The sequence below is a fragment of the Leguminivora glycinivorella genome, chromosome 25 (genome assembly GCF_023078275.1).
Source record: "Leguminivora glycinivorella isolate SPB_JAAS2020 chromosome 25, LegGlyc_1.1, whole genome shotgun sequence".
Classification (NCBI taxonomy): domain Eukaryota; kingdom Metazoa; phylum Arthropoda; class Insecta; order Lepidoptera; family Tortricidae; genus Leguminivora; species Leguminivora glycinivorella.
Window position 1 is genome coordinate 144,621 of NC_062995.1, and position 13,035 is coordinate 157,655.

A 13,035-nucleotide genomic window follows, 5' to 3' on the forward strand; every position below is an offset into this window, starting at 1 on the left:
ATTATAAGTTAAAAGAAGAGCGGTTGTATAGAGTAATTGCAGGTGATAAAGAAAGATTAGTTGTACCTAAGTACGGTAGGTGGAATGTAATGCGCAAATTTCATGACAGTATTGGACATCCCGGGTTAAAACGCTGCGAACAGATCATCAAGGATACATTTTGGTTCCCTAGTATGACTAGATTCATACGTAAGTATGTGAACTCATGTTTAGATTGCCTGTACAAGAGGAGTCAGTATGGGCGAGCTGAAGGCGAGCTTCACCCGATTGAGAAGATTGCGGAGCCATTGCACACAGTGCACATAGATCACCTGGGACCGTTCTGCAAGAGCCGTGCAGGTAACTCTTATTTATTGATGATTGTAGATTCCTTCACCAAGTTCACTTGGGCTGTTCCTGTGAAAACTACGAGGGCTCGTGAGGTAATAAGTTCTCTAAGTAATATATTTTGTTCGTTTGGATACCCGAAACGAATAATATCAGACAGCGGTTCCTGTTTTAAGAGCAAGAGTTTCAAACAATTCTGCCTGGACAACTTTATCAAACACATCGTTAATGCAGTAGCGTGCCCTCGCGCTAACGGACAGGTCGAAAGGTATAACCGTACATTATTAGATTCTTTAAATACCAGCGTGGACAACGAGAGAGACTGGGATACGAAGCTGCCTGATGTAACTTGGGGTATGAACAATCTTCAGAGTTCGTCTACTGGATTTACTCCTTTTAAATTAATGTTTAGCGCGAGCCGCAGTAGATATCAAGCAATAGCGGGCAATTCTTTTGACGACGAACAGACTGCACAGCAAACTCGGAGCACCGCGTCAGGTAATCTAAAAAGAACGGCAGAAGTCATGCAGAAATATTTCAATGCGAAGCGGAAACGACCAACGAAGTACAAGGTAAATGATTTAGTACTATGGAAAGGTGCGGCCGACAGAAACATCAACGTGAGGCGAAAACTGAAAGAGAAATTTAGTGGACCATATAAAATTATAAAAGTGGCTGGCAATGACAGGTATGTAATTACTTCACTGAAAGGCGTAAAAGGCTATAAGCGATTTGAAGCTTTAGTATCCTCGGACTCGATAAAGAAGTTTCAAAAGGATACTGATGCTCCAGAAAGCAGTTCTGATGACAGTCAGGTAGACAGTACAGAGGAATTAATTGATTTGCTGGAAGGATAAATTAACATTGGTTATCTCTATTGGTCATGAACTGAAATATCGTTGATGTATCTAAAACAGGAGTAATTAAATGAAAGGATAATGTGGCTATTTGAATAAATTATTTGTGGTAATTAAATGAAAGGAAAATATGGCTATTATATTGGGTAAATTTCTGGATGAAATGGTTTATTATTGGATTTGTCATGGTTTATATTGGAAATGTTATATTTTAATGGATATATAAACGGTTTGAGTATAAATGGATATATAATTGGTTGTCAATGACAAATTGTTGGAAAATTAAATGGGATGAAAGATGAAATTAAAATTGCATTTAACACACATCTGTTGGTTATAAAAATCAGATAATCCTTGTTCCTTTTCTTTCTTTGCAGAGTCGCAAAGTCGTCAGGATGGACGAGTGTCAATAATGGCCGTAGAAGTCTCTCGAGCTGCCAACAGATGGCGCGACGTTTGCACCAACGGACGAAGCAACGTCACAGGCTATCAACATGGCGCCTACCTAGTTTCCATAATGGCCGCAAGAGGGCGCTCGTGAGTCACAACAATGGCGTCAGCATTCCCGCCAAAACGGACCAATCAGCGGTGTTCGTACCAATCGCACCATGATTCCTGCAGCGTGATTGGCCGAGGCAACTGTGGTCACATTATTGGAGGGAAGTGCCTGTTCCAGCCGTTGCGAAAATTCATTCCAACGCGTTCATTCCGGGCTGAACTTTTGTAGATTAAAGAAGTGCGAAGTGTTGGTGTAAAATTAGTGCTAAAAGATAAGTACTAGATTTAGTCCTTATTGTAATTGCTATGTCGTTGTTAGATTTTGCTATGTGTTGATTTTGCTTTAGTATCTAACGGCTTTTAGTTGCTATCTTTGTCGTACAGTTAAATAACGGTCGTTTTCATAATTGGCATTAAATAAAGCGTTTTGTTTTTAACGGTTAAGCTATTGTGATAGCAATTGCGTTTATAACTTGTGTAGTGAATTTACGCTGTTTAATAAAGATATTTCGAAGTTACAAGTTACTACTTCAACTCGATTAAGGTCTTCATCTAGTTTTGTGGTTTAGATTGTTTAAAATCCGGTTCATTAATTGTACTACCTTTCTAGCATCACAATTAATACTAGAGTACCTAGGTGTCCTGATTTTATGACCTACCTTATTATTATTTAAGAATGCTAGACTATAATTCACGATAATGGTTTATTGTTGCTTCCTTAACTGTGATTGTTAAATGATTTATTTAATAAACGTGCATTTGGTTATTAATCGGTGTTAATAAAAAAAATTATACCTGGCCTAATGGTTTTCCTTATTTTAAATCAACATCAGTAAAATACCCTAATTAAATTCATTCTCAGTTTTATAGTAGTAGTTAGCAAATATATTGGTTTTACGGTTAGTAAATGAGTAGGCGTAGGGAGGGTCAAGTAAATGACTCGATCAGGTATTGGATTATGACATCTTTACTAACAATTGTTTAACAGTATTTGAAGCATGCCGAGCATATTTATTTTGCCCATTTAAAGTTATACATATTTGTAATATTTATACCCAATAAAATCCTTTATTAAGTTGTAGACCTGGTGAATCTCCAAATTTAGAAATAAAAACATCATTTAGAAATAAACACCAAAATTAAACTTCAATATTTTTAATAATCCAATTTCTAATTCCGAGAATCGTTAAAAACAAACAAAAGAATTCCGAACTTTCTGTCATATCAACAAATGATCTTTTTGCCTGAAACTGACACTTTTGGCTTTCGCTCGTTCAGTTATTTCGTATTAATAAACCGTAGGAGTACAATAAATACTACGTCGGTACTCTGCCACTTAGTTATAAGTAAGACTAAGAGTAAAAATTCCTTGTATTATTATACTTTTTTCTCGTAAACTACATAATATCTATATTTTTTTTTGTATTTTTAATTTGCGAACTTAATCTATTAAATTATTCAAATCCGTTGTCATTGCCTTTTGAGTTAATATTATTATCATGCCGTAGAATTATATATGAATATATAAATAAGTAAATATATATGAAAATAAATATGTCCAAAGTACAGTATATAATACAACTTTTGCATTTTGTGGCTTTTTTCATTCATTTCATTGATTTGATTTAGAATTTTTAAAACAGCTATTCCTAACTGACTTTACAATTGTTCTAATAAAAGACAAATTATTTTGTGCTTATTCATAAATAAATAAATAAAAGTTTAAGGATCAACCTAGCCCCGAACTAAGCATAGCTACATACATACATAAGAAACATCCACGTGTCAGGAACAAATTAAATTGTACTTTCGTTTATTATTATTAATTTTTTTTTCTGTCCTGTAAATGTAAATGTAGTATTAAGTTATTAAGTTGTACAATACTCTTAGTTGTGGCAATAAATATTTTTTTATTTTTTTATTTTATATCTGTTTCTGTGTGGATCAAACTATACATTTCTTATACGGATTGAAACCATCGGCTCGGCTTATTAGGCAGGGTTACTACCTACTAAGCTATTATTATGTATTATGTATTATGTATTATGATGAAGCTAGACTGATATATGTATATGTTTAAAATATAAATGTGAACATATTAACAGTGCTTCAAAATTTTGATAAATACAGCATAATTCTTTATAGTAACCTAATTGAGATCGTTTATACATATATGTATGTATTTTTATTGAGTTGTGAAATTTAGTGAAAACGTAAAAGATTTTTTGAGTTCCTTATTTTGCATAAGATCTCGCAAAATTTTACTTTCATCGCTTTCATCATCATTCTCGCTACATCGAACTTTATCTTTAGTGATCCTAATGGTCTGCCTTGTTTTTGCCCGACTACTCTCATCTGAAGGCTTACTTCTTTCATTTATGTATTCCCCGTCCCTTGATAAAGCATTTACAATACGTTTATTTTCCTTTTTGTCATCAGATCGTAGCTTTCCTGTTCTCTTATTATTTACAAGAGAATCTTGCACCTGAAACTCATTTTTTACGTTAAATTTTGTAACTCTTCCATCTTCGTCAAAAATATTAGCATCAACATCTGTAGTATCTTTGGATTCTTCATAGCTGTTACTATTTTCTTCTGATGTAGGAGAAACATACCTGACTGTTGGTTTCTGAACTTTTTTGCTCAGTTTTATTAACTTTAAAGGCGTTTCTTTTTGAGCGTATGTTTTATATTTACCATCATAATCATTTACAAGTCTGTCTTGGTTTATAGGCCAATAATTGTTGCGAGGTTTACCAACTTGTGCCGGTTTTCCTTTTTGATAGATTGGTTTGAGATTTCGGTTATTATTTTTATTCATATTTTCGATGACCTCTTTTGTTGATGGATATAGTAAGTCACCAAAAATGTCTTCGTTAGATTCTTCACTAGAATCGACTAGGTCTTCGTAATTTTCACTTTGCCGCAGGTTGATTTGAAACGGTTTCTTTTTAAAGTCAAAGCCATCTAAGTCTATGAATGTGTTAGTTTTACCGTTATTTCCTCGTCGACTACCTAGTGTTTCAGGTTTGAGCATTTTTTCATCAACATTGAGGGGCCTTACTCTATCAACTTTGCTGCGGTCACTAGCTTTTAAATTATCAACATTTTTTGATTTTTTTGCGATGTATGTCTTCTGTTTAGGAAATCTGCTTCGTCTACGTAAAAACATATTACTTAGTTGCTTGGTTTCCGGGTTTTCACTAATACTTTCACGGTCGTTGGCTTCTTCCAAGACTTCTAAGCTTAAAGACTCATCGCTATCTTTGAATATAGATTTATATTTTGCATTTAAGACAACATCATCTTCATCATCATTTCTATTCAGTTTTCTTAAAGGTTCTAAGATCACTATGTTTTTTCTTTGGTCAATATCATTGCCTTTTCTATCTTTTTTATCGTTTCTTATGATACTTTTCGCAACTTTGCCAAGCTTTTCTTCATTATTATTAGTCTGTATGTTTTCTAGATCCAGTGTATTTTCAGCTAATATTATTTCGTTGCCGTTTTCTTCTAACAGCTCATCGACGGCTTCCCTTAGTGCCTCATCACCGAGATCTGTAAATAAATTACCTTAATTTGTAGCGTGGAGATTATAAAAGTACGTTTTAACGGTGTTTAATACCAAACGTAACTCAAAAGTATTTTAATAACATACTTGCTTAAAACTTGAACACCAAATATACATAGTCAAACGTAAACAAATGATGCTGTTAAGGATAATAAAGACAAAATATTTTAAAATCTTACAAAATGCAGTGATTTTTTATAAGCTACCAGAGCAGTTTTGTCCATGTGTTTAAAACCGTTTGGTTTCCAATCTTACTAAATAATCAAATCACCCTAATTTAAAAATCATTAAAAAATAACTACCTTGATTAGATTCGTCAGTCAACACTTTGATAATTTCGGGTTTTCCTAAATCTTCATCTGAACTGCCGTCCTCTGCAATCTCATCTTTTCGACTCGTCTTATGTTTTTGATTGGAAATCAGATGCAACTTGCTTTTCACTTTTGAGGGTCGTTTTTTTGGAGTATCTGAAACACATTTAATTATTCGTTTTATTTCACGAAAAATATGAATAGAATATTAGACTATGGTTAAGCTTATAAGGTCCACTTGGGACAACCACTTAACTCAGGGTTAGTGGGCTGTCAACTGTCAAATGTGTGTTAACCCTCCATTTTCGTTGGTGCAAGTCGCCCTTAGTAGTATAAATAAATTAAAAACAGTTGAACAGGCCCCGTAGCCGAATGGCATTTCTCCGACGCCAAACGAAAGCGATACGCCGCTGGCTCTGTCGCGCCAATACGCAAGCGCGATAGAGATAGATATCTACTAGCGCTTCGTTTCGTGAGCGTTTCGTGAGCGATTGTGCCATTCGGCTAGCCACCCTGTTTAGAAAACAATAATTTATGGTGAGTATATCAGTCCAATTGAAAAGCTTTATACTTGTAGGTCAGCAATAGCTTTTCATTTTATTTTTAACCGACTTCAAAAAAGGAGGAGGTTCTCAATTCGACTGAATGTTTTTTTTTTTATTATTTTTTTTTGTATGTATGTTACTCGATATCTCCGAGGATCGTGGACCGATTTTCAAAATTTTTTTTTGATCGAACGGGTATAACCCCGAGATGGTCCCATTGGCACCAAGTCGGGGTCTGATGATGGGATCTTGGAGAAATCGAGGGAACTCTTCAAATGTTATAGGCACATGTAATGTTCTTAGTGTATTTTTCAAAGGTACACCAGTATTTACGCCTGATGGTAATAATTTTATGTGGCTGAGCTGATGATGGAAGGTCAACTCCTCAACGGTTAGGAGTTAAAGGATAATTCTTTCACTACTGTACACATATTCGGACTGATACATATAATATCACTAGGAACCACTAAAAATCAACAAATAAATAAACTTTTTAACAAAAAATAAAACCGCCTTCAAAAATAAGCGCGTTACAAAACACGGAGAAACTAAAAAGCCAAAAATAATAAACCTTCGAATTCAGATTTCTTATCGGATTGCAATAATCTAAACATCCAAATTATAAACAAATCAATTATTTTTGGAGTCGGGGCCAGCCTGCGTATGGTTGGGTGGGGCAAACAGGAAATAGCAAGGCGACGAACAGGTCTGGTACCGACTACAAAAATAATTGATTTGTTTATAATTTGGATGTTTAGATTATTGCAATCCGATAAGAAATCTGAATTCGAAGGTTTATTATTTTTGGCTTTTTAGTTTCTCCGTGTTTTGTAACACGCTTTTTTTGAAGGCGGTTTTATTTTTTGTTAAAAAGTTAATATTTTGTATAGTAGGCATGTTTTTTTGGAGGAATATATAAATATCTAGTCGTGTTTTACCTTTCTATGCTAATTTTTTCGAAGCCTTGGATTTGCTCATATATTTAAGAATTCAACTGTACGAAGTATGGAGATAGCAGTAATATGACATCATCGCTTTTTTTAACCACCGACGCAAAAACGACGGGGTGTTATAAGTTTGACGTGTCTGTCTGTCTGTTTGTCTCTCTGTCTGTCTGTCTGTCTGTTTGTCTGTCTGTCTGTGTGTGTGTCTGTCTGTGTCATCGTAGCTCCCGAACGGAAGAACCAATTTAGATTTAGTTTTTTTGTCTGAAAGCTGAGTTAGTCGGGAGTGTTCTTAGCCATGTTTCATGAAAATCGGTCTACTATGTCGCGGTCTGGGGTTTTTCAAATTTTTAATTTGGTGGTTAGGTTATTAAATCAGAGCTGAAGGGCGTTAAACAAACCAAACTTACCATCGTCTCCAATTTCTCCGTTTTTAATCGCCGCAAGCTGAGAGCCCAGCAGCTTCTTGACGCTCTCGAGCACGGTATGCTTCACGTCGGACCTCGCCTCCGCCTCACCCTGCCTGCCATCCAGCGTGCCATCCAGCGTGCCGTCCAGCGCGCTGTCCTTCCTGTGCGCGGGGTTCCTGGTTCGATCCTCGCTGTCGAGCGCGGACGGAGTGCCCAGCGCGTCGGTGCTGGGGGGAATGGTCGCGGTGTGCATGCCGCATAGGGCGGATAACAGTAACACTGAAGAAATATAAATTAATAAATATTACAGGACATTCTTAAATAGATTTTAATATTTTGAGCCATGCCAATATCTGGTTATCGAGTTATTAAAAAAGTAAAGATAATTACTGAACACGTGTGTGACAGCCTTTACCAATTCCTAATGTTATTTGTTTTGACAGGTGCCGTCAATCGCTTGACACTTACTTGAATGTTATCGATGACCGTAGGCTCAAAGGGCGTAAGGGACAAAACACGATTTTTCAGGAGAGCCAAAAAACAATTTTTTTTTGAGAAAAAAATTCAAAACTCTTTTATATCTTTATCAATTTTGGTGCTTGTTTTTGTTTTTTTCATATATCTTTGAGCTTTTTTTTACTAAATACTAACTATTACGCTAAGTGGGTTAATAACAGAGATAGCATGTACGTTACGCCAAAAAACAATTGAGTTTTTGAGAAGGGTTGTACGTTACACCAAAATCGCCTATATTCGGTTCATGAATATTTAGGCGTATTGGACACAAATACTTGTTTTATGAGAACCATTTGGCGTAAGTCCTACACTATTCTTAACAATAATTTTGTAAAATCTCGGACAAATTTCATGCAAATTGCTATTTTACTGTGTGTCTTTTATTATTATGTAATTAAAAGGGAATTATTAGTTTCGGTTTGATTGAATCAAATTAAAACGTCGCAATTAAATTACAATGTGCGTTTAAATTGTCGTATATGGCACTGAGTAATGACTATAGTTTTTTGGTAAATTATTGTTTATTAGCCATTGGTTCTAATAAAAATGGAATAAATAAATAAGATTATTCTTGAATCATAATATTTATTGAAAATAAATCACAATTATCACTTACAAACAAGAAAACACTTTTCATTTTTGTAACTTTAGTTCTCGTTACTTATAATTGAGATCAATCAAATCCTTAATTAAAAAAATATACTTCGAAGTACTTATAACCACATTAGCAAGGAAACCTAGAATACAAAAAATATCACTTACAAACAAGAAATAAGTTATACTTATTTCAGCACATAGTCTTTGTTACATAATTATAATTGAGATCAATTAAATCGTAAATTTTACTTATTATCAACCGTTATAATCAAACATTTGAAAGAAAAACTTCTTAAACAAAAAACAAAAACAAAATTTAAAAGCTCCTCACTTTTATAACAAGTAACATAAAATTCTGATATTCCTCTATCAATATAAAATCAAAATATTGAGTTAACACAGATACAACAGTCCTCAATTCTCATCACTGGACTCGTCTTCCTCGTCTGTTTCTGCTAAAGTAGCTTTAATTTTCTCTGAGTGTGGTAAAGTTAAATATTCCTTATGATAACGTTTGGGTATTGTACCATTATCACATAACCTTTTTAGGTCTTTGAATTTTTGAGCAGCTATTTCGAGTTTTTGTTTATAAAGTGGTTTTAAAATTTCACCTGCTTTCTCACTATTTAAACTCAAATTATATTCAGCATCTTCATTTTCATTCATATTTTTTGTCTTTTTTCCTTTCCCTTTTCCTTTTTGAGATTCTTTTCTATTAGTCTTAGATATCTGCTCGGCCTTTATTTCCTTTTTAGTAATTTGCACCGTCTTTTTTCCTACTCCCTTTCCTTTTTTAGATTGACCTCGGCTTCTTGTATCTTTCAGCTCCAGTTCTTCGCTATTCTTCGTGTTTTTTGCAGATTTATTCGCTTTTCCCTTTCCTTTTGGTGGCTTAGTTGAGGGCGTTGCCTTTAAATCCATGATAACTGTTTGACATTTAGCACTCATGCTGTACTTTACTGCAATGGAATCGGCCTTTTTCTTTTTGAATGTAACAATTTTCACTTGTCTTATACGTAAATTGATGTTTTTTAGAACCTCCGGCGGAAAAGTACTTTCAGTGATACCTTCAAAATCTAAGAAATCACTGTGTTCCATTACTTCCACACAATATGGGCGAGGATTTTTTCTTGCAGATTCTATAAAAGATGGCCACTGTGATGGGGCCCAGACTGTTAGCTTTCGAACCTCTCGCTCAATCGTGGCATGCATCGAATCGACGGGCATATAAGTGTGTCCGGGTAGCAAGTAATTAATCTGTATTGTCTGTAAGTTAATGGAGGTTGTCAAAAAATGTCGGAACAGAGCAAGAATGGTCTTGTTTTTATTTTGTCCGGCGCATGAATCGCAATACAATATCAGATGTTCCACTTTGCGCTTATCCACTTCCATTAGATATTTGTAAAGGCACGATCCAATTTCATTGCTTCCTCTTTTGCCGTCACTTTCCCCCCATACATAACAGTAACCATTTTGTGTAACGCTCTCATAGACAGTAAAATTATAAACGGCGTATTTTCTACTGTAATACAGAAGCATACTTTCGCCATATGGTGTGTTGAGCACTTTTTGCAAGTCAAAACTTGCAACTAGAGTCTTATTGCCCGGGACACGTAATTCCTGGTGATATTTAAACCTTTTTTCCATATCTGTTTTATCTTTCATGTGTTCCGCCAGTTTTTCAGCACTTACATCATCCGGGTTGTTTTCATATTTTGTACATGTTTGACATTTGTCTTTTTTGGGTGTGTGGAAGCTGTAGTTGTAGTCTTCATGGAACATGTTTATAAATAAACGTTCACTCAAAAAGGGTTTATTTTCTCCGGTGCGTTCTTTTTTATAAATTGAGTGTAAGTTGGTCACATTTTTTAACTCTTGGGCAAGGTACAAACGTTTAGAACTTTGTCTACAGTAATGGGAAGGCACCGCTGGAAGATTTTCAAAGAAGTTTTTAGCAGATTGTTTCGTTTCGTCGTCATATTTAGGCTGCACATTTGGTTTTCTTTCATCGACTTTCGCTAATCCGTGTTTGTTTTCATTACTGAGAGTATAAAGCAAAAGCTTTTGGGAAATATCAAGAGTCTTGAGGAGAAACTGCTGGCACACCATTCTGCGTCCTTCACCTTCATTTATAGAGTATTGGTGCGTTCGAGCCCTTCTACTTTGTTCCTGTTTTGTCTTCTTTCGCTTAACAATAGACGCTTTACTATTAAAAATAATCCAATCTCTTTTTCTTTGGTTGTCTAGTTTCCAAAAATAGTCAAAAATTGCCTGCCGCCTTTCTTGAGAAATTTCGTAACACTTTCTGGGACACTTCCCGACAACACAAGGGTTATCCTTCAATGACCTGGCATTTTTTGTGACACCTTTAACAGTCTCGTACGCCAACCCTTTATCTTTCAAATTTTTTCTTTCTTTTCTTTTGTTAATTCTGCGATTTTTCTTAATTAGGCTAATATCTAATTTGTTGTTGCTATCAATTTTCTGTCTTTTCATTTTTCTTAAGTTTTCTTCGTCGCTAGAGGTACCTGCATCGGACTCATTATTTTCCCAGTTGTCAGAACTCCCGGAAGAAAAATCAGCGTTTGACATAGGACCTTTATTTTCAGACATAAAGTCCAAACATGATATTTGAAAATTTTGTTTGCGCTTTCGTTTGCGTCCTGTTTGCACATAGCTACAATGTGCTTCGTTTGACGTGCAAGGCATTTGCGTGTTATTTTTTCGTAGGTCAAATGTCGACGGTGATGGAATTTTTATAACAGGACTCGAGCAATCAGTGGCATCTTTGTCTGTTTCGGATTGAAAGTTAATTGGTGGTGACTCAAGTTGCTGATCCATATCTAAATTTAATGTCCCTTCGTTATTACCATCAATTTGTTGGTCATTATTTTGCTTCTCAATTTTTTGTGACACGGATAGCTGATTGGCAAGGGAAATACTACATTTAAGAGTATCTTCTGTTTTAGAAGTAATAAAAATGTTATTTTCCTTGTCGATTTCCACACTGACTGGTATGTCTGAAAGAATTTTTACTTTATTATCATTGTGATCTATTTCTGGGGATTTCAATTTGTTTTCAGCGGTTGAATTTCTTCCAGTAAAATAAGGATGATCTTTATGCAACCGGATCGTAGAGGTGCTAATAAATTCATCATCAGTACTTGTATTAACCACAACACTTTGTTTTCGCCCCGTTGTCAGCAAATGTCTTTGTATTTCTAACTCTTCATCACTGCATTCTACAACGCTACAAGAGCTTATTGAGTGCCGTTTTGTAGTATCTATTTTCACCAGAGTCGTTGTTGGTGTATTTGCTTTTTCTCGACATCTGCAAATGGCAGAAAAACTAATTCATTACATTTTTCTAAAAAAAAATATTTAACGTTTCGAACTTTTAACGAATTTTCCAATTTCACGTCAGAACAAAAAGTATTAATAACTTTACGTGCCTATAGCCTAATATTTAATAACCCCATAGTGCCCAAGCCTATATTTAATAATAAACTTCTTTAAGGTAGCATAAACGTAATTAATATAATTAATTTTAAACGTGTTTAAATTACCAACATTACCAAATTGACATCAATGATTCAACACTCTGAAAATCTATCGTACTATAAACCTGTTCAAAATAGTCATACTTAAAGTAAAACTTATAATAAATATATTGGAAAATCATGAGTTATCTATATAATTATATAGTCAGATCTAGTAATATCTTCCAAGAAAAGGAAGATATTACTAGATCTGGCTTTTAAACATTTAGTGTTACTTTAAAATTAAACTTAATTACAAATTGGCGTAACGTACTCAAAAATCTATTTTATTAATATTGATGATCCAACATTTGGACGTAACGTTTACATTATAATCAAACTTTTATGCAAAAGGGCGTAATGGAAGAAAATATTCGGTGTTTTTACAAACAGACAATTGTTAGAACAAAAAATAAAGGCTGAGGCCAAGGCATATTTTGTTAGTAGTTATTATAAATACGAAAACATGCAGTGTATTATAACGTAACAAAAATTTTAAGCTTCAAATAATTTTTCAATAAAAACGCGCCAAAGTTAACCTTATTGTGAAGTAATAAGGTGCATTTTAAAATTACGCGTTATGAGCGATGCGGTTTTGCGGCAAGCGTGCCTTAACTTTGATAGGATTTGTTTTTAATAAAAATACTTTGCCACCGTAATAGTTATAGTAATTTACACTGACATTTACTATTGTATAATTATAAAAGTTATATTATACTAAATTATGTATTCGTCAAAGCTTGAACCGCAGGCATGTAAAGTACATACTTAAATAAACTATTAATTAACAAGTGCAAAAAAACTCACCTTAATAACTTTTCGCGCTCACGAATTAATTCGTTCCGTCGTTCAATGAGATACTTCAAATTGTCACCGTCACTATCCATTTTTTTAGCGTAAACACTTTAAAACAACCATAA

The 13,035-nt window shown here is 34.4% G+C and overlaps 1 protein-coding gene across 1 annotated transcript; it reads right to left on the bottom strand.

Moving 5' to 3' along the window:
- Positions 1 to 2,821: 2,821 nt before the first annotated feature.
- LOC125239390 lies at positions 2,822 to 7,738 on the bottom strand. The gene is made up of 3 exons (XM_048146959.1): positions 7,464 to 7,738; positions 5,556 to 5,720; positions 2,822 to 5,240 (listed from the first exon to the last, which is right to left on the bottom strand). Exons 1-3 carry the CDS (start codon positions 7,714 to 7,716, stop codon positions 3,868 to 3,870), a joined length of 1,791 nt encoding a protein of 596 aa, XP_048002916.1. The 5' UTR covers positions 7,717 to 7,738; the 3' UTR covers positions 2,822 to 3,867.
- Positions 7,739 to 13,035: the final 5,297 nt, after the last annotated feature.